We start from the raw sequence: 20,719 nt of genomic DNA on the forward strand, positions 1-20,719 counted from the left end.
GCGATTTGACGACGAGCACCAACCAACGTTTCAGCGATTGGTGTAGGCATGACATGTGGATGTGTGTAGTGTTTTTTCCCCCCCTATGGACCAAATGCAGTCTAATGCACTGTTATTAAATAGATATTTTATTAAAGTGAAAATATGCACTGCGTGTTGATAATAAACTCAAATATAGCTAAGAATGAACAAAACTGGAACAGAAATGTTCGCAAACAGCACGGGCGTGTTTTCTTTAAGGCAACGCTCACAGCGGATACATGGTTACAACCGGACCACGCCTTGGTTTTCATTCAGAGCACAGACAACAACTGGATTGAGACCATTAATGGCAACCCACATTCTTCCCAATCAGATTTACATTTTATTTACTGTCAGATTTGTAGATTTACTGTAAAAACATTAAACACTTTTGGATGATAACCACTACTGTGAAAAAGTCCATACGTACGTACAAATATTTATTTAATGCAACAATCACGGAAGAAAGTATTCTTTCCTAAATTGCAAATGCACATGATTTTTTTTTAATTTTGAGCTCAAACATTGATACATAGATTGTAGTTTCAAATTAGAAATACATTGTAATTTTATATATAGTATTTTCCTTTATTATAAAAGATTATAAAACAATTCCAGGCTGCAGCGTACATTGGGGGAACTGCAGGCTCTGGAAAACTCAGATAGAGCTGCTCCTATATTATCAAAAAAGACAACTGAAAACCTCCAAAGCAAATGACTTGCGCAAGGTTAAGCCAACGCTAGACTGACACCTGACAAACATGAACTGCATACAAACGTCATGAGAAGGAAAAACGTCAATGTATGCAAAACAAAAGTCAGCTTATGTAAATCTGTAAATGTGAAAGTAATGATGTAAAACCTACAGGCATTTTGGAAAGAGCTGTAAACTGATGACACAATCAGCAAATGTATGTTTGGAAAAAATGTGTTTTGACAAAAAGATACCTTGGCCGACTGTTAATCATGCGGGTGCATGATTCTATTGTTATTTTGGGTTGTGTGGCAGGCAGTGGAACAGGCAACATTGCATAGACGGAAGAATTAATTTCACTTAATATAAGCAAATTCTGGAAGCAAATGTGACAGTCTGAAGATTAGAAACAGCCTGGCGTCTACAACAGGACAATGATCCAAAGCAAATCTTGAAATCGCAAATGCAAGCGGAAGCTTGTGGAGTGGCCCTGTGAGTAGATCTGTGGGTAGATGAAAATGTCTCCTGCCACGAAATATCTTCTGCCTGATGACTATACTAAAGTTCACATGGACTCATTGTTACCACCTTCATAACCATCATTACTTTCATTATTCTTACCATCACTACTGTGAGGCATATTAGGCACATTATATTCTGACTGTATCAGCACACCTGAGCAGAGGAACAGTCCTGTGTAGATGTACAGTGGCTTTTAATTAATGAGTAGTTTTTCCTTTTTCCTTGCCCCTTTGGCTTGCTTAACAGAAGGGTTTTCTATTACTGGATTCCTGTAAACTTTGTGACAACGGCAGTTGTAAAGTGATTTGATGTACAGTTAAGTCCACACATATTTGGACAGTGACATTATGATTTTGTCTCCATGCACCACAACAGCAGTCAAGATGTGACTGAAGTGTAGATGTTTAAATTCAAGGGGTTTCACAAAAATATTGCATTAGCTGTTTAGGAATTACAGCCATTCCTTTCCTTGTTCCTCCATTTTACAGGCGTTAAAAATCCTAATACTTCTATCAGTACTCACATTAGCAATCCAGTTCCATTGGCAGCCATACATGCTGGTACCATTAAAGCGCCTGCACCATGGTTGACAGTTAATGTGGAATGCTTAAGATCATTAACCCTTCCTTTCCGTCTCAAGTAAATTTGGTTTCACCTGTTCAAAGCACTTATTCCAGATCTGAGCAGGCTGCTTTAGTGTAATATGTCTAATATGACCTCTCTTTTCTTAAATGTGGTTTATGGGTTGCATTAAACCCTCTGTACTCAAATTCCTGAAGCTGTTCCTTGATTGTAGAGTTTGACACTGGTATGCCTACCTCTTCAAGAGTGTTCTTGACTTGACTTAGTTTTCTTCCGTGGTCTCCCAGGCTGTTTGTGAGTGTATTTATTCTTCACAAAAATCTTCCAGATTGTTCTGCTATTTCTCTGATGTGGTTGTTTTGTTTTATTCCAGCATAATAATAACCTCTCTCACCACATATTAAGAATAAACAGCTACAAAATGCAAATTCAGCTGCTGTAAAAAACTATGAAAAGACTATGTAAAATGCCTTTAATTCTAAAACAGTTAATGCAATATTATTTTGTATTTTTGAATGCTTTGAACTTAATTGGTCTATAATATAGTCACACCTTGGATGCTTAATTTCAAATTCACTGAGGTGGTGTACAGAGGCAAAATGACAATAATTGTGTCACAGTGCTTTTTCTTGTGATAATACAGTGCCATGTGAAAGGTTACCCCCACCCCGATCAAAATCATCTGTTACTGTGAATAGCTTAGTGAGTAAACAATGATTTGATTTCTGAAAAGCAAAAAAGTAAAGTATTTCTTTAATAGTTTAAGAAGGATTACATTTGTATTTCCATCTTTTACAGTTTTAAAGGAAAAGGGCCTAAAGTTTTGGAACCTTGTATGTATCTGTACATTTTGCCAATTTTTCTTTGCATAGTGCTTCTAGTTCAATACATCCATCTGGGTTGTCTATATGTTTCTTCTAAAACAAGAATTTGTCTGGAGGATGCAGGAAATGTTTTCTCATGATGATTCTTATATAAAGGTCATATTTGTGTAGGTGTCTGCTAAATCTTCCTAAATGACTTTTGCAGTCAAATGGGAGGTTTTAATTTACCTTTCTGGCAATCCTAAGAGCAGTTCCCTCCGAAAGTTCTTCCAGAAAATAAATTGACCTCCACTGTTCCTAGTAACTTCCATTTCTTAATTACATTTTTCATCTGACTTGCAGCAAATGAAAAACAACAGCCATAAGAATTAACGTTAAATAACCCAATTGAAATTCAGTGGAAAAACAAGCAATTTACAGAAATATTAATTAAAGTTTCTGTAGAGACAATTATTTTACAGATTTTTCCTAAATATTATGACCGAACACCATCAAAAAATGACAACACTACAAGTTATGCAGCAAACAAATATATCTTTGCTATTGGCTTCTGGCACCATCTAGTTGGCACCATCTACTGACACTTAGGGCAATGTGTTGTCATTTTCAAGCAAGTTGCCTTTTTCTGTGTTGTACTGTATTCACTCTTATGCAACCACAGAATTATTCTGTCATTGTTTGACATAGTTTTTTGTTGCAGAACTTTTAGCACTGTCCCTTTATCGAAGGTAATTGATTGTAATAATTCAAGAAAAAAATGTAAACAACCGCATTTCTCTGCAGAACGTTTAGTAGTCACTATATAAAAGAGACATATATGAATTTAGAATAAATTCAATTAAGGATTAGGATTACCAAAATTATTTCTATTTGCTAAATGCCAGAATAATGAGAGAGGGAATTTTTAAGGCATGTTTATTACTTTCTTCATAGTCAAACATTTAAATATACTAAGATTACTATGTCTTTAAACAATTTGGTACATCCCATATGATGATGTCATGTCTTCTGATAGGTTGACAATATCTGAGTTAATTAGAGACACACCTGTGGATGTATTTAGGCACACCTGAAACACACTGCTTCTTTGTGTAACATCATGGGAAAGTCAAAAGAAATCAGCCAAGATATCAGGAAGAGAATTGTGGACTTGCACAAGTCTGGCTCATCCTTGGGTGCAATCTCCTGATGCCTGAAGGTGCCTCGTTCATCTGTACAAACAATTATACGCAAGTACAAACAAGATGGGAATGTCCAGCCATCATACCGCTCTGGAAGGAGTCAGGCTCTGTGTCCCAGTGATAAATGTGCTTTGGTTCGAAATGTTCATATCAACCCAAGCACAAAAGCAAAAGACCGGGTAAAAGTGTCATTATCCACAGTAAAACATAGAAACATAAAAAGCCAGATTAATGTTTGCAAATGCACACAGGGATAAAGACCTTAATTTTTGGAGACATGTCCTGTGGTCTGACAAAACTTAAATTTAACTGTTTGCCTGTAATGACCGTTGTTACATTTGGAGGAAAAAAGGGGAAGCTTGCAAGCCTGAGAACACCATGCAAGGTGGCAGCATCATGTTGTGGGATTGTTTGCCTGCAGGAGGGAAGGGTGCACTTTACAAAATACATGGCATCATAAGGAAAGAACATTGTGTGGAAATACTGAAGCAACATCTTAAGACATCAGCCAGAAAGTTAAAACTTGGGCGCAAATGGGTCTTCCAAATGGACAATGACCCAAAGCATACTGCCAAACTGGTTACAAAGTGGCTTAAGGATAAAGTCAATGTTTTGGAGTAGTCATCACAAAGCCCTGATCTCAATCCTGTTGACAGTTTATGGGCAAAGCTAAAAAGGCATGTGCAAGAAAGGTGGCCTACAAACATGGCTCAGTTACACCAGTTCTGTCAGGAGGAAGGTGCCAAAATTCCAGCCAACTATTGTGAAAGATATCCAAAAATGTTTGACCCAAGTCTTACAGGTTAAGGGTAATAGTACCAAATACTAATGAAATGTACTTAAATCTTTGACTTTAAATAAAGTAATAGCCTTTATTCTGAAATTTAGCAAATATCAATAATTTTGGCAATTGACCTAAAATGGGAAACGTTTATTCTGATTTCATGTCAAACAGTGAGAAAAAAAATGCATGTGTTATTTTATATAGTGCATGAAAACCTCTGGTTTCAACTGTATATAATTATTTCTCATGGTCAATGACCTTCTGGGTTTGCATTCTGCAACCACCACCTTCAAAATTCCACCACATATTCTCTTTGGGGTTCAAGGCAGGTGACTGTGATGACCACTCCAGAATCTTCCAGTACTTCCTCTGAAACCAAACCTTGGTTGACTTGGAGGTATGCTCGAGATATTGTAATGTTGGAAGGGCCAATGATTCCCAAGCTTCAGCTTACTCACAGAAGGCGTGATGTTTTCTCAAAGAAATCTCCTGATACTTGATTGAATCCATCTTGCCCTGAACATGCTTTTTCCAGTGCCAACGGAAGTAAAAAGCCACAGAGCATCATTAAGCCATCACCATGCTTCACTGTCGGCAGGGTGCTCTTTTCACCATACGCTTCCTTCAGCTTCTTCCTTCTCCAGACATGCCGCTGATCTACAAGCCCGAAAAGTTCCAGTTTTGTTTAATCGCTCCACAGAACAGATTCCCAAACTCTTGAGGCTTATGTATATGCTATTGAGAGTATTGGAGCTGACATTTTTTGGATAAGTAGATCTGTACAGGCATAGAGACCTTCAGCGTTTAGTATGAACCTTGCTGTGCAAACTGTAATCTCAGTGCCCGCTGCAACCAAATCTTGCTTCAGGTCGTTTGCAGTCAGGTCTTTGACCACCTGCCTCTTCAGGAATGTGGTGGTGCAGTGATCAGTAACTTTAGGAGTTTTTGGAAAACTCTCATGACTTACGTCTTACTTATTGTTATATTTTTAACATGTAATCACACATCACAGTCAACAAACCCCTAGTCAGTCCAGGTATTTGATGTTTCATCTCAAGCAGGCGTTGGCGCAAAAGTTAGTGGGGTGTAAGATAGCAATCAGCATCGCACAGGGTGCAAGATAGGCCCCAGGTGACCCCAAGTTGCTGATTTGATTCTGTAAATGTTAACAAAAGCTTAGGTATGCCATGATGGTATGTGAGGCATAGGCCTAAACAATGCAACTAACAACAACTTTCCCAAAGGTTTCACAAACAACATTCTCATATCATCAATATAGCAGTACAATGTAATATCTTTATTTTGCTTTGCAGCATGCAAAATATAAGCAACCGATCCAAAATGCTAGATATATAATTCTTAAACTGGGTTTACACCGGAATCAGAATACGATTTACACTATATGTCCAAATGTTTGTGGCCACCCCTTTAAATTCAGCTACTTTAACTTGCACCATTGCTGACAGATGTGCAAATGCACACACACAGCTTATCTAGTTCCTGTAGAGAAGTACTGCCAATAGGATTCTCTGGGGCAGCTAAAAATAAACCTAAAGGCATCAAGCCTTATTCCAGGCTTGGGCTAAAGGGTAATAAACCCCCCAGAATTGGTGCAAAGGAACTGTGTTCTCTGAATACTGTTGGTCAATCCAATACTTTTGGGATGAGTTAGGGTGTTGGAGGTGATGATCACTAAGGCTCTTGTCACTGAATGGGATCAAATCCTCACAGCAATGCTCCAAAATCTAGTTGAAAGACGTTCCTGGGCAGTAAACAGTTGTTCCAACTAAAGCAGTTGTTAACTGCTTAACTAAAATCCTTTTTATTTTTGGAAGAAACAATGAGTAAGCAGGTGTCCCAGTACTTTTGCCCATATAGTATATTTTACCATTACTGTTGTGAAAAAGAGTGAAGAGTGTTAGTGGAAGTCTGCCAACCCTTTTTTAAACCTTTATTAAATTACTGAAAAGATTATAGCACATGCTTTCCACTGCTGTCTTGTGCAGCACATAACAAAATGAGTACTTATTTTCAGTGCATGAAAGGCATTATCACTAAGCAAAGTGATATTATATTTTACTCTGTAATCACAGCTGTTTTAAAGCTGGTCTTGCAAGCCTTATTTACTCAAATATTTGCATTGTTTTTGCATTATTGTCTTCAGATACTTATTTATACACTGCTCAAAAAAATAAAGGGAACACTTAAACAACACAATATAACCAAAGTAAACCAAACTTCTGTCAAATCAAACTGTCCACTTAGGAAGCAACACTGACTGACAATCAATTCCACATGCTGTTGTGCAAATGGAACAGACAACAGGTGGAAATTATTGGTAATTAGCAAGACACACTCAATAAAGGAGTGGTTCTGCAGGTGGGGACCACAGACCACTTCTCAGTACCTATGCTTTCTGGCTGATGTTTTGATCACTTTTGAATGTTGGTCGTGCTTTCACACTTGTGGTAGCATGAGACAGACTCACACAAGTGGGTGCGAGCTGCGGCAAGAAGGTTTGCTGTGTCTGTCAGCGTAGTGTCCAGAGGCTGGAGGCGCTACCAGGAGACAGGCCAGTACACCAGGAGATGTGGAGGAGGCCGTAGGAGGGCAACAACCCAGCAGCAGGATCGCTACCTCTGCCTTTGTGCAAGAAGGAACAGGAGGAGCACTGCCAGAGCCCTGCAAAGGACCTCCAGCAGGCCACAAATGTGGTTAGAAACCGACTCCATGAGGATGGTATGAGGGCCCGACGTCCACAGATGGGGGTTGTGCTCATACAGGCACGTGGAGGCCACACACACAATACTGAGCCTCATTTTGACTTGTTTTAAGGACATTACATCAAAGTTGGATCAGCCTGTAGTGTGTTTTCCACTTTAATTTTGTGTGTGACTCCAAATCCAAGCCTCCATTGGTTAATAAATTTGGTTTCCATTGATTATTTTTGTGTGATTTTGTTTTCAGCACATTCAACTTTGTACAGAACAAAGTATTCAATGAGAATATTTCATTATTTCAGATCTAGGATGTGTTATTTGAGTGTTCCCTTTATTTTTTTTTTGAGCAGTGTATATTAAATTGAGTATAAAACTGCTTGAACAACTGGAAAGGTACAGATTCCATTAAGCACTTAAAATGTCAGTAAATAAAATGATTGCATTCAAACCGTAACCAAATTACATGGTGAAGATATAAAGTACTTTACTGCAACATCATTTTAAACATTATTTTACATTTTAAAATAAATGTAATGTTTGGACATACAATCTAATCTGCTAAGGCAGCATAGTCATTTGGGATGTAAACACAGAAATCTCACAGAACACAGAAACACAGAAATCTCAAGATATCACACTTCAAAACAAAAACAAAACTACTGATCAGATTCATATTAAGAAACTCAAAAAATTGGCGTGCAAGTTCGGACAGGATATTTAGTGTGAGGAGCAACACGTTGGCTAGTTGTAAAGATAGCAGCTGTATTAAACCTGCTTTGCCCACCACTTTTTTTTTATTACAGTACTAAAGAAAAGCACACACATTCACAAAAAGCAAATGTAATATAAAGGTAATCTCCATGGTAATTGATTTTATGGCACTAGTGGTATTGTAGACAGCTGCTCTTCATCTCTGAGTCAGTTCACAGTGTTTCCTTAAAACATTGAGGGTCTATGAAGATACTTCTATATTTACAGAAGTAGTGCTTGTTTGATTCAGTAGACACCCTCTCTGTCACCCTGGTATACATGCTGGACAGTGCTTCTGGACTGCCTTACCCTCCTGAGAGTAGAACAGACACAACCTTTCTTAAATTGTTTCCCAATTGTTTTACATTTTACATCATGTAAGCACTTGTTTGAAATGTTAAATGTACACATGTTTATTATTTAGTGCATATCCTATAACACAATCATATGTTTTGGTATGTGATCTAGTGTGTCACAGAGTACTTACCACTACCATTAAAAGGGCCACGTCAAGCCTGAACAAAGACAGTTAGGATGATTATCATTTATTGAGCCAGCATGTGGTGAAATAAGCAGTTTACCATCAGAAACTGAGACAAACACTTGACAAATGGGAGGACAAACTGGAAGAGTCATCTCTCTAAAAAGCATGAACTGTGCTGCTCTACAAAAAGTAAAATGTAGAACAAGATTTACGGAACCATCTGCAAAACTGGCAAAAAAGTGTCCTTTTTATCACAACTGTTATTGTTGGGTTTAAAGCAACTGAATTAACAGCCATTTTTAAAGTTTTTCCATTTTTACAGGCTCAAAAGTAATTGCACAACTGACTGATAAGCAGTTCAGTAGCTAGGTATGACCCGTTTCTTCATTAATTTGTGACAAATTAAGGATGAAGACGCTTTTGTCCATATAGTATATGTGTGTGCATTCACCATATATTATCCTGTTGGTGTTTGCTCCTCCATCATCAGTTCTCTCTCTGGCTGCTGCTCCAACTCATTCCCAAACTCTTCTTTTCCACAGCCTTTTGTAGTTGCTACCCTGCTGGGCCCACCCCATCACAAATAAGCAAAGGCAATTGTTAAACAGAAAATAAACAAATCATATTCTTTTGACTGTATGTTTTGGGCAGTTCAGAAAATTGTTTAATACCAAATACCAATTTTTTTTATCTCTCTCATTTGAATTTTAAGTCACATTTTGAGGAACATGAACTCGATAATTGTATATTTGAAAGAGTCAATTGGATTATTGAGAGGCCAATCTAAACTCTAGAGTAGATTCTACACAGAGGGGATGGAGCAGCAGAAAATTTCTACTTTAATACTCTGAGTCCTCATCAGAAGGAACTGAATGAGAAGAATTAGGTACCGTTTAGCTAGACCCTGTTCAGCTGTGTTATTTTAAGTAGCCTCGTCAAAGTTGATTATTATTAGATGTATCAAATACCAGATGACTAAATTTTACGTCTGCTCTAAACAGCTTTTTTTGTGCACTTACAAAAGCAAAAAAGTATAAACACCCCCATGCATGTCAGGATTCTTTAGCATTCTATGAATCATAATAATGTACAAGTGAAATAACAGCACAAGTGAAAATCTTTAGAACGGACTGAAAACCTATTTTTTCTAACCTTTCTCCCATTTCTGTTTGAAGTATAAACAATATCTTGTTATGATGACACCTACTGGTGCAAACATTTTAGTAGCTCTTTCCCCTAATGCTAGGGAATACTAGTAGCTGCATTCCATTCCACAGCACCCATGTGGGGTGCCCTTGTATTCCCTACACACTAATCACGTGATATCGGCTAAGGGAAGTTCAGTTGGTAATTCCTTCATTCAGAATACCCTGCAACGTAATCACGAAAAAAAAGACAGCAATCTTTAGCCGCTCATTTGCTTTCTAAAGTAACTGGCAAACAAATGAACTGCAGCTATGTATCATATTATGCAAAGGTGTCAAAAGTATTCACATTCATTACTTAGGTAGAAGTGTAAATACTAGGGTTTAAAAAGTCTTTTATAGAAGTTGAAAGTTTTTTACTTAAGTAAAAGCGTAAAAGTACTGGTTTCAAAACTACTAAAAAGTATAAAAGTAAAAGTAATGTAAAGAAAACAAATGTTAAAAGCTTAGTCCGTGCCACAGGGGCCTATAGTGTACTACCCCACCTACATTTTTCTAAAAGCCATAATGAACTATAATGTTATATTAAAATGTTAATGTTGAAAAATGTTGGGATGCACTAGGCTACCTATTTCAGCTGCATATCTGCCCATTGCAAATTAATGCATTTTAGTAATACCAATTATATTAAAGGACCATCTATGTACACTATTGAGCATTAGCATGGAGCACTGTAATGGTGCAAAAAGTCAAACTTCAGAGGCCATGTTCTCTATAACCTTTTTCAGAATGTAAATGTGGTACTTAGTTGGAACATTTCACTCGAGTTCTCTTGGGTTTCTGCCATGGACATCTTCATACTAGGCTACATACGACATGCTATGTCCTTGCTGGAGTGTGAGGTGTCATGTGCGGTGGATCAGTTACAAACCAATAGGGTGTCAGAATGGTATATGTTTATACTTCCCATCCAACCACAATCAAATTCACACTTTCTGGATGGCACGATTTATCTGGTTAGGTTTTTTTTTTTAACGATGACAAGCCAGAATGAAAACAAACAGATAATGAAATGTGTAAAAGGAGGAGTAGAAGTAAAAGGTCAGCTGAAAAATAATTACTCCAGTAAAGTATAGGTAACCAAAATTTCTATTTAAGTAAGGTAACTAAGTTTTTGTACTTTGTTACTTGACACCTCTGAATATAGGAATAAATGTAATTTATATGTGACATACAACAAGGTCGTGTCAGGTTACACTGTGCAACTTTGCTGATGAGAGCAAGCTGTTTTAACCAACAATGACTTATAGATACATTTTACTGTCAGCTTCCTGTGCGGTGATCAACTTCAAACTGCATAGGGACTAATGAGTTTAAGTTGAACTGAACACTTTCACTCCCTATGATCTCTTAAAATGCCTGAATTCCCATCATCAGAGAACTGCTGGGGTGATTGGTATGTACCTTATGTTTCTTCATTCTAATCTTGGAGACCAGGTAAACTTGCTATGATTCAGGTCATCAAAAGATTGATAAACATCTGAGCTGAATCAGGTGTCTTAGAGAAGGAGAAACCTGATGGACTACTGATTAACTAATAAAAAGTGAAAAGGTGCCACATGACCTGCTGGACAAGATGGCGACTTTGTTTTTGAGTTCAGGGCTACCAAATTATTTTTATATTTATCATATCCATTTTTTTTCTCAATTGAATTATCTCAAAAATACCCAGGCAGGAGTTCTTAACCAATTATAGTAACCAATGTTCATGTCCTTTTAGGGACTCTATGTTAGTACTTCTGCAGGTTTGGGATACGAGTGTACACTAGTAACTGCTGAGGCTGAGTAGCCGCAAAGGCTTTGAAAGCTGATTGATTGGGTTACACTTCCTGTGTTCTATACTGTGTGTGCATTGAAGAATGGTTGTATCTATCTACCCTCACATGTTAAACTGTACTGAAACTGTAGTTTTGTGAATTTTAATACCTTGGTTTGCTCATCTGAGGTTTGGCTGCCAAGGGTGCTGCACTGTTGCATATAAAGGCTGTGATTCTCATTTTGTGAGACTTAAATAAACATTTTTAACAAATTGTTGGGTTGCAACTATGTCTAAGCATGCCCTATGTCAATGGTTAAGGTTCACCTCAGTATTTGTTAGAAGCTTTATAGCTGGTATTCATGCTTTTGTTGTCAAAGAAATGACTTGGGCTAATTTTGGTTGTTTAATCTGCAGGGGAGTAATGAATGATCTGAGAATAAATTGTAATGTATAGGACACCTCTGTGTATTAATACCACCTTGCTGAAAAACAAGATATATATATATATATATATATATACACACACACACACAGTGGGGAAAAAACGTAAGTTCTCCCACTTAAAAGATGAGAGAGGCCTGTAATTGACATCATAGGTAGACCTCAACTATGAGAGACAAAATGAGAAAAACAAATCTGAAAATCACATTGTCAGATTTTTTATGAATTTATTTGCAAATAATGGTGGAAAATAAGTATTTGGTCACCTACAAACAAGCAAGATTTCTGGCTGTCACAGACCTGTAACTTCTTCTTTAAAAGGCTTCTCTGTCCTCCACTCATTACCTGTATTAATGGCACCTGTTTGAACTCGGTAACAGTATAAAAGACACCTGCCCACAGCCTCTAACAGTCACACTCCAAACTCCACTATGGTGAAATCCAAAGAGCTGTCGAAGGACACCAGAAACAAGCAGCTTGGTGTGAAAAAAATCTACTGTGGGAGCAATAATCAGAAAATGGGAGACCTACAAGACCACTGCTAATCTCCCTCGATCAGGGGCTCCACGCAAGATCTCAGCCCGTCAAAATGATTACAAGAACGGTGAGCAAAAATCCCAGAACCACACGGGGGGACCTAGTGAATGACCTGCAGAAAGCTGGGACCAACGTTACAAAAGCTACCGTCAGTAACACACTACGCCGCCAGGGACTCAGATCTTGCAGTGCCAGATGTGCTCCCCTGCTTAAGCCAGTACATATCCGGGCGCGTCTGAAGTTTGCTACAGAGCATTTGGATGTTCCGGAAGAGTATTGGAAGAATGTCTTATGGTCAGATGAAACCAAAGTAGAACTGTTTGGTACAAACACAACTAGTTGTGTTTAGAGAAGAGTGAATGCTGAGTTGCATCCAAAGAACACCATACCAACTGTGAAGCATGGGGGTGGCAACATCATGCTTTGGGGCTGTTTCTCTGCAAAGGGACTAGGACGACTGGTCCGTGTACATGAAAGAATGAATGGGGCCATGTATTGTGAGATTTTGAGTGCAAACCTCTTTCTATCAGCAAGGGCACTGAAGATGAAACGTGGCTGGGTCTTTCAGCATGACAATGATCCCAAGCACACTGCCAGGGCAACAAAGGAGTGGCTTCGTAAGAAGCATTTCAAGGTCCTGGAGTGGCCTAGCCAGTCTCCAGATCTTAACCCCATAGAAAACCTTTGGAGGGAGTTGAAAGTCTGTGTTGCCCGCTGACAAACCAGCTGCCAAACCAGCTGCCACCTACCAGTCCGGCCAGGGGGCCCCTCACCCGCCACCACCCATGGCGGACCGGCGGCTCTCCCGCCTGCCGCTGCTGCCTGTTTGGTGGCCGTATTGAAACCTAGATGGACTCGTGGCTGTCTGCCACTATTATTATCACCACTATTAACTTTCTGTTGTATCTGGTTTAGTAATTTTATCATTAATGTTTAAATAGTTCTGACCAGAGGAGGATGGGTCCCCCCTTGTGAGTCTTGGTTCCTCCCAAGGTTTCTTCCTCCAGCTTTGAGGGAGTTTTTCCTTGCCACTGTCGCCGTTTGGCTTGCTCACGGGGGTCCTTCATGTGCCAACCTCGTGAAGACGTTTGACCTCTGTCATTGCCAACAAAGGATATATAACAAAGTATTGAGATGAACTTTTATTATTGACCACATACTTATTTTCTTGCACTTAACTTGCACAATTGGTGACTGACTAAATACTTTTTTTCCCCCACTGTGTGTGTGTGTGTGTGTGTGTGTATATATATATATATATATATATATATATATATATATATATATATATATATATATATATACAGTGAGGAAAATAAGTATTTGAACACCCTGCGACTTTGCAAGTTCTCCCACTTAGAAATCATGGAGGGGTCTGAAATTTTCATCTTAGGTGCATGTCCACTGTCCACAGACATAATCTAAAAAAGGTCGTTAGCTGCATACAGACACCTGTCCACCCCACAAAATCAGTAAGACTCCAACTACTAACATGGCATATCAATGATCCTAAGAAAGATGAGGAATCAGCCTAGAACTACACGGGAGGAGCTGGTCAATGACCTGAAGAGAGCTGGCACCACTGTTTCCAAGGTTACTGTGGGTAATACACTAAGACGTCATAATTTAAAGTTATGCATGGCACGGAAGGTTCCCCTGCTTAAATCAGCACACGTCCAGGCCCGTCTTAAGTTTTCCCATGACCATTTGGATGATCCAGAGGAGTCATGGGAGAAAGTTCTGTGGTCAGATGAGACCAAAATAGAACTTTTTGGTCTTAATTCCACTCGCCGTGTTTGGAGGACGAAGAATGATGAGTACCATCCCAAAAACACCATCCCTACTGTGCATGGGGGTGGAAGCATCATGCTTTGGGGGGGGTTTTCTGCACATGGGACAGGACAACTGCACTGTATTAAGGAGAGGATGACCGGGGCCATGTATTGTGAGATTTTGGGAAATAACCTCCTTCCTTCCAAAATCCCTGCTGCAGTGTGTGCAAACCTGGTGATAAACTACAGGAAACGTTTGACCGCTGTAATTGCAAACAAAGGCTACTGTACTAAATATTAACATTGATTTTCACAGGTGTTCAAATACTTATTTGCAGCAGTAACACAAAAATAAATTATTAAAAAATCATACATTGTGGATTTCTAGATTTTATTTTTAGATTATGTCTCTCACACTGGACATGCACCTAAGATGAAAATTTCAGACCCCTCCATGATTTCTAAGTGGGAGAACTTGCAAAGTCGCAGGCTGTTCAAATACTTATTTTCCTCACTGTATATATGTGGGTATATATATATATATACATAAATTTATGTCCAAATAGAATTTTAATTTTAAGCTTTAACAATGGCTCTGTGAAAGATCCTAGAATATTACTGGATGCAATACTAAGGTTTATTAGAAGTAGCACTGCATGGTTTTGCTCTAATATGCATAAGGCTAGAAGTGGATTTTGCAAGACTGGATTCTGAGCTTCACCACAATATTTACACAATTGGCAATGCAGAGATATTTGTTTAAAAGAAATTGATAGTTTAAAACACACTTCAGAATTTTTCAGAATTACAGACAGACTACTGATTAATGCATGTTTATTTGTTGATCATCTTTCATCTATTGGTGAGAAAATGTAGATGCCTATCTGGCTTTAAAGTTGAATGGTCAAAGTCTCTGCCTTTAAATTAAAAATTGTATTAGGAATATATTTTGGCAAAATACGCTGGAATGGAAATCAGAGGAAAAAGAACAATCAATCTGATCCGAAACTGCCTGTAGTGCTACAACATGATATCTTTAGTAACCACTTGATAATGTTATGTGATGATAGTAGGGTTAAATGACAGTATGGCGTTGCACAGTGCAGGAGTATTGCTCCTGAAACAAACTAAAGATATTGATGCCCTCAGACACCAGTGTGGGTTACCTTCTAGTTGAACTCAGTTTAATGTCCATCAGATTTGTTAGATTACTTTCAAAAGAGAGATCACTTATAATCACAGCTGTAAGAATATATCATATATAATTAATAATATAGTACATAGTAAATTAATTCTGTTAGGTATATGATCCTATGAAATCCACTACAAACCACGCAACTCTCTCTCTTTATTAGATTCTCTCCTTTTTAGCTGTAGCTTATTTGGAACTATCCACAGTTTAAAATAATGACACCAATAAGACTAACATTAAGCACTAGCTTAACACAGTTGATAATGGATAAATCTCTTGTAGAAACTGTAATATCCATCTTGATCATCATCTAATCCTAATCCTGTGGGCGTACTTGCACACAGAGTATGAGTCTTGACACCCAAGAAGACGGTATTGCCACCAAATTGCAGCCCACACATTCCTGTTGGGAGATGATAGCAAATGTAGAGGTATTTGGCTGGAAATACTTTTGGTTACCATTCTTTGGAGTGGTTGAGCTGTGCAGACAGCCTTTCTGCAGTGCTTAATGTGAAGTCATCAAACTGTGAGTGTTCCGCTTTTGCATCAGCATTATTGTCACTCTCACGGTCCTCTTCTAAAAAAAAAGATACACTGTGGATAAGGTCTAAAACAACCACATGCTATATTAAGTTCTGAAATTATATATAACTTCATATGTTATGTCCCTTGAAAGTTTTAAAACAAAACTATACAAAACGTCCTTTGTCTGCCCATAGAGGGCAGTATATAGACATGTACAATTACAAATTGTGCGTCTTAATACCAGAAATGTAGTCAGTTATATTAATTTCTGATTAGAGTTTTAAACAGTTTCAATGATCAGTTCACCTGAATGGAGCTCTTTAACCAGTGAGGACATTGTACTGGTAATGGAGTCTGCAGCGACGAGTAGGTCATTTCTTAAGTTCCGTCTGGAGCCTGGAGTAACAAATGCATTCATTAATAATTTCATAAACATTGTTTTAAAAAATCTTGCTGCTATAGTGCCAAATTGTGAACACCGTGATGGAGGGCAATTATGTAATGTTCTATGCTACAAGTCATGTACTATAGATTAATGACTTCCACTGCAGTGTTGTGGTGATCACTATAACCTCTTCCAAATCTTCACAAGTGTGATATCAAAAATGCAAGAATGAAACTAAGAATGACAGATCAATATGTGGTTTCTTCTAAAAGTACACAATTAGGCTAAATCCCTATGCAGGAAACGATTAGGGAAACCTTTTGATACCATAGGCAGGATAAACTATTTTGAAAATATGCATGTTGGAAGTGTACAGTTTTATTAGTTCTGTACACTAAAACATTCATGTAATTTTAGTCCAGGGATAGGTGGTGTGTGAACATTTAGACCCTAAAGTTCTAGGAAAGAGTGTGTGGTGTTGCTATAGTTACTCTGTGCAAATGCCTGCTGCACGTCTCCTCCTAGGCCCATAAGTGAGTCCTGAGGTGTTTGACTGGGGGTGTTGTTACCAGAAGTTGACTGAACAGGCATGGGGATGGAGCTGCTCACTGTGTGGCTTGGGGAGGAGCGAGGAGAGGAGCCAGCGCCTTGATTCTGACACAGAGAGAAATAAAATTGTCAATCAATGGATAAAATACCAAAAAAACAGATTAATAAAATATGTGCACCTTTACCTTTAAAACAAATGCACATGCTCAGTTCTTATATGTCCTGATTAACACACACAGTAAGAAAAGCAATAAAGCCCCTATGCCTGATTCAATCATAATCATCTAGTTAAGCATTTCCTCACCAATAATCTAATCAACATTCTCATTTCAGTGATTATCTAATTAACATACTCTGATCACGTAATAGAATGGCTGCTGCTAGTGAAACATGAAAGTATTCAGACTAATCAACACAAAAACATGCCTACACTTCATTGAGCGATCAAACAATCCTATTTTTTTAATGATTGAGAGTTGAGTTGAGTCATAGATATGTGATAAAAACTAAATTAGTAAAGAATTGACAAATAAAAATGAAATGTGTAATTTTACATAATGCTTGTTATACAAGCATTGTGACACACAGAAAGAGTCATCACAGTAGTAAGTAAGATTTATTAATATGAAACCACATCAGTACATACACACAGACATGTCAATCCACAGCCATTCACTTCAGTTTATTTCTTAGGGGGTATTACTATGCATTAAATCCAAAACATATTTTCAGAAGTGTTATAACTTACCGTATGCATTAATTCTTGTTCCTGTGAACAAAAATCTTTAAATTTTACACTGACATTTATGGCCTTTACTAGATCCAGAACATACCAAGATATTAGGAAAAATGCTGATCAGGTGAGACGTTACTGTTGTTTATTTGTTATTGTTCTTTCTTACAAAGAGACTATCAGAACAATAAACAGAATTTGCTTTAAAGAGTTTTTAAAACTCTCCCTAATTTAGTCTTTTAGCAATTTTTCACTCACTAGCTGGGAGGGTGAAGGCTAGAATGCACTTCCACTGAAACACAGGTAAACAGCCACTGTGTTTTCTCGAACTGATGTTAGCATGTCACTGTTCAGCTCATTTGCCAATTCTGTTACAGCATCTAACAGACACCTGTATTGGCTAGCATCTCAATAAGTAAATGGGGAGAAGAAGAGCCAGAAGACCCACCCATGAAGGTCAATTTTGCTCTCACAGACTCCTGACTGAATAGCTGTGGCATTGTGGAGTATCAACTTGCAATCTCCCAATGATAGTGCCAACACAGTGTTGCCACTTAGGGGCCTGTGATGTACCATTTTTGAAGAGTAAAAGAGCCATTAGCTAGTATATGAAACATCTAGAAGGACCATTTTTGTTGTAGCAGTGTGTTGACAATAAGTCAATCATTTGTTTCAGGAGCCCACCATAAAAGGAAAATCAACATTTCATTCTGAGGCAAAAAAAACCCCAAAACACCACCACGTGACTAGTCAGCAGTATGCACCTTTAACAGAAGCATGAGCTGCTCCAGCTGCACCATGAGTTCTCTTCGACCCTCCTGAAGAGCTGACATTCTCTGTTCTAACTCTTCTTTCCTCTGTCTAATTAAAGACATAAAGACAAAGAAATGTGCAAGATAGTTGCATGCCATAACAGATTTATTACATATCACAAATGTGTCATCTTTTTTGTATTTGGTAAAACAATTCTACTGAATTCCAGTGGGCTGAATTAAGGACGAGAGACATGCATTTAGTGAAGCAGTGAACTTGATTTGATGTGCAAACCTCAAAAGAATCCACAAAGTGTTGTTTGATGTGTATTTATGTACCTAAGCTGTCTTAGCTCTGTAAGCAGTGTAGGGTTGTGCTGGCCTTTGTCATTTGATGGCTGAGATGCTTCATCATGCTGCTGCCTCAATCGCTGAATCTCCAGAAGAATCTCCCTGTAAATATGTTAAACAAACTGCACACTACTTGACAATATATGCATAGTCTCTAGGTACTTAAATAAAAAGTTATGGAGCAAGAGACCTCTTTCAGAAAGCATACACTTTTGACAAATGTTATGTGCCGTCCATACAGCGCATGAAAATGGTGAATGCAGTAGGTACAAAAAGTCACATGTTGTGTAGGGAGATTCTTCTGTCCATTTCCTTACTTGTTCTTGCCTTCCAACTCAGCAATGAGCTGCCTCTGTTGTTTGTTTGTGTCCAGGCAAAGGGACATTTCACCTGGTGCTCTGGCTTGCTAGTGAGTAAATCAAATATATTTATTCACAGTTCGCCAGAATATAGATATACACCAAAATAATGCACTACCACAGATGCCACTGTATAAGAATGATATTTAAGAAAAAGAAAACCAAAAACTTTTTTTTTTCCAATTTTTTTTTTTTTTACATCCTTGTAAATATGTAGGTAATTACTACTGTAACCAAGAATAGTGATTGTCTGTCTTACCGCTGATACTTCATCAGCAGCCAATCGAGAGGCATAGCGGGCAATCAGGTAGTGCTCATCATCCTGGTTATTACTGCTGTTTTCCAGCAAGCTAAAGAAAATAGTCATATTCACAAGCAAAGTCATATTCACAAGCAAATTCAGTAAGTAGCACTTCAAATTAATTTATGTGGGTTACTTTATAAAGCTGCCAAGCTGCTGTAATAACTGAAGAAATGTCAAACTGCTGCTCTTCCAGACCACAACTCTGCAGAGATTATTGTTTCCCCTCTTCTAAAACTCAGAATTCAGCTCAAGAAGATCTTTCCAATTAGGCAATGAGCTGAATCAGGTGTGTTTAATGAGGCAGAATGCTAAACACTGCAAATCTGTTCCATGAAAGGGATCTGTTTTGACACCTTGACATAGAAAAATGATTCTCTGCAGAAGCAAACAGCACATGACAAAAATGGTTAGGGAAAACAATGGAATCATGGTTATGAGAAATGATTTTTCAAATAATTTGAATCATATATGTCATCATGCTTTATTTTCATATTAGGTCTATTTAAAGACTTGCAGACAAGCTATTGACATCTGCACTGGCATATTTTCCCCTCACTGCATGGGTGTAGCTATGTAGGAATTGTGTAAAAATATCAATATCTTCAATATCAAGTATTCAACCTCTAAATCATAAATGACAATTTTACTTTTTTTTATTTTAAAAGACTGACACTAAATGGATTTATTCTACTTCTATTGCAAATTGAGTTCATTAGTGTGCAATAACTCAAACAAAACAAGAACACTTTAAACAGTTCAACTAATTTTAACAAGTAAACTACTAACAAGTGGTTTCTCCAAATTCAACACAAAATGCCACTTTTAATGACTAATACAGATTGCAACTGTGTATTTAAAAGGATTGGTTAGTAAAATGCCACTTATAAATAAAAATCAGTTTTCACAAAATAAATTTATCCCATATTTTTTCAATGCGTAGTCACTGTTAACAAGTGAAAAAGGAATGTCTTTGTTATAAAATCTTTTTTTTGTTGCATAGGTTTGCTGTATACATTTGTAAGTCACAATGTTTCTAATATGTACCACAGGTCAGTACAACCATACAAATTAATAGGTTAATAATCAAGCAATGTTTTTAAGGTAGGGATGCACAGTCCTGGTCATGAAGATGTACCTGGTAGAATTTAGATCTAAACACCAAAATCTTTTATTCAGATTCCCTTGATGGCTTTCAATTGTTGAATGTTGCTATTCAAAAGTATGACAATAAAATAGTAAAGAATAAAAAAATATATATATATACAGTGGGTGAAATGAGTATTGAACACGTCA

General features: G+C 37.7%; 1 protein-coding gene across 3 annotated transcripts in view; it reads right to left on the reverse strand.

Moving 5' to 3' along the window:
* Positions 1-5,805: 5,805 nt before the first annotated feature.
* dtna (dystrobrevin, alpha) overlaps positions 5,806-20,719 on the reverse strand; it is a 35,120-nt gene continuing 20,206 nt past the window's right edge. For 2 of the 3 annotated variants that reach the window (XM_072680270.1, XM_072680266.1), the window contains 10 exons: positions 19,382-19,472; positions 19,081-19,169; positions 18,752-18,865; positions 18,425-18,521; positions 16,870-17,032; positions 16,300-16,389; positions 15,928-16,045; positions 9,014-9,125; positions 8,566-8,593; positions 5,806-8,391 (listed from right to left, as the gene is read on the reverse strand). In XM_072680270.1, the coding sequence (XP_072536371.1) occupies positions 9,020-9,125; positions 15,928-16,045; positions 16,300-16,389; positions 16,870-17,032; positions 18,425-18,521; positions 18,752-18,865; positions 19,081-19,169; positions 19,382-19,472 (868 nt within the window). In that variant the 3' untranslated portion in view covers positions 5,806-8,391; positions 8,566-8,593; positions 9,014-9,019. The remainder of the gene's footprint in view (positions 8,392-8,565; positions 8,594-9,013; positions 9,126-15,927; positions 16,046-16,299; positions 16,390-16,869; positions 17,033-18,424; positions 18,522-18,751; positions 18,866-19,080; positions 19,170-19,381; positions 19,473-20,719) is intronic. The other variant, XM_072680269.1, reaches the window with a different exon arrangement.

The sequence above is a fragment of the Salminus brasiliensis genome, chromosome 5, assembly GCF_030463535.1.
Source record: "Salminus brasiliensis chromosome 5, fSalBra1.hap2, whole genome shotgun sequence".
Lineage (NCBI taxonomy): Eukaryota > Metazoa > Chordata > Actinopteri > Characiformes > Bryconidae > Salminus > Salminus brasiliensis.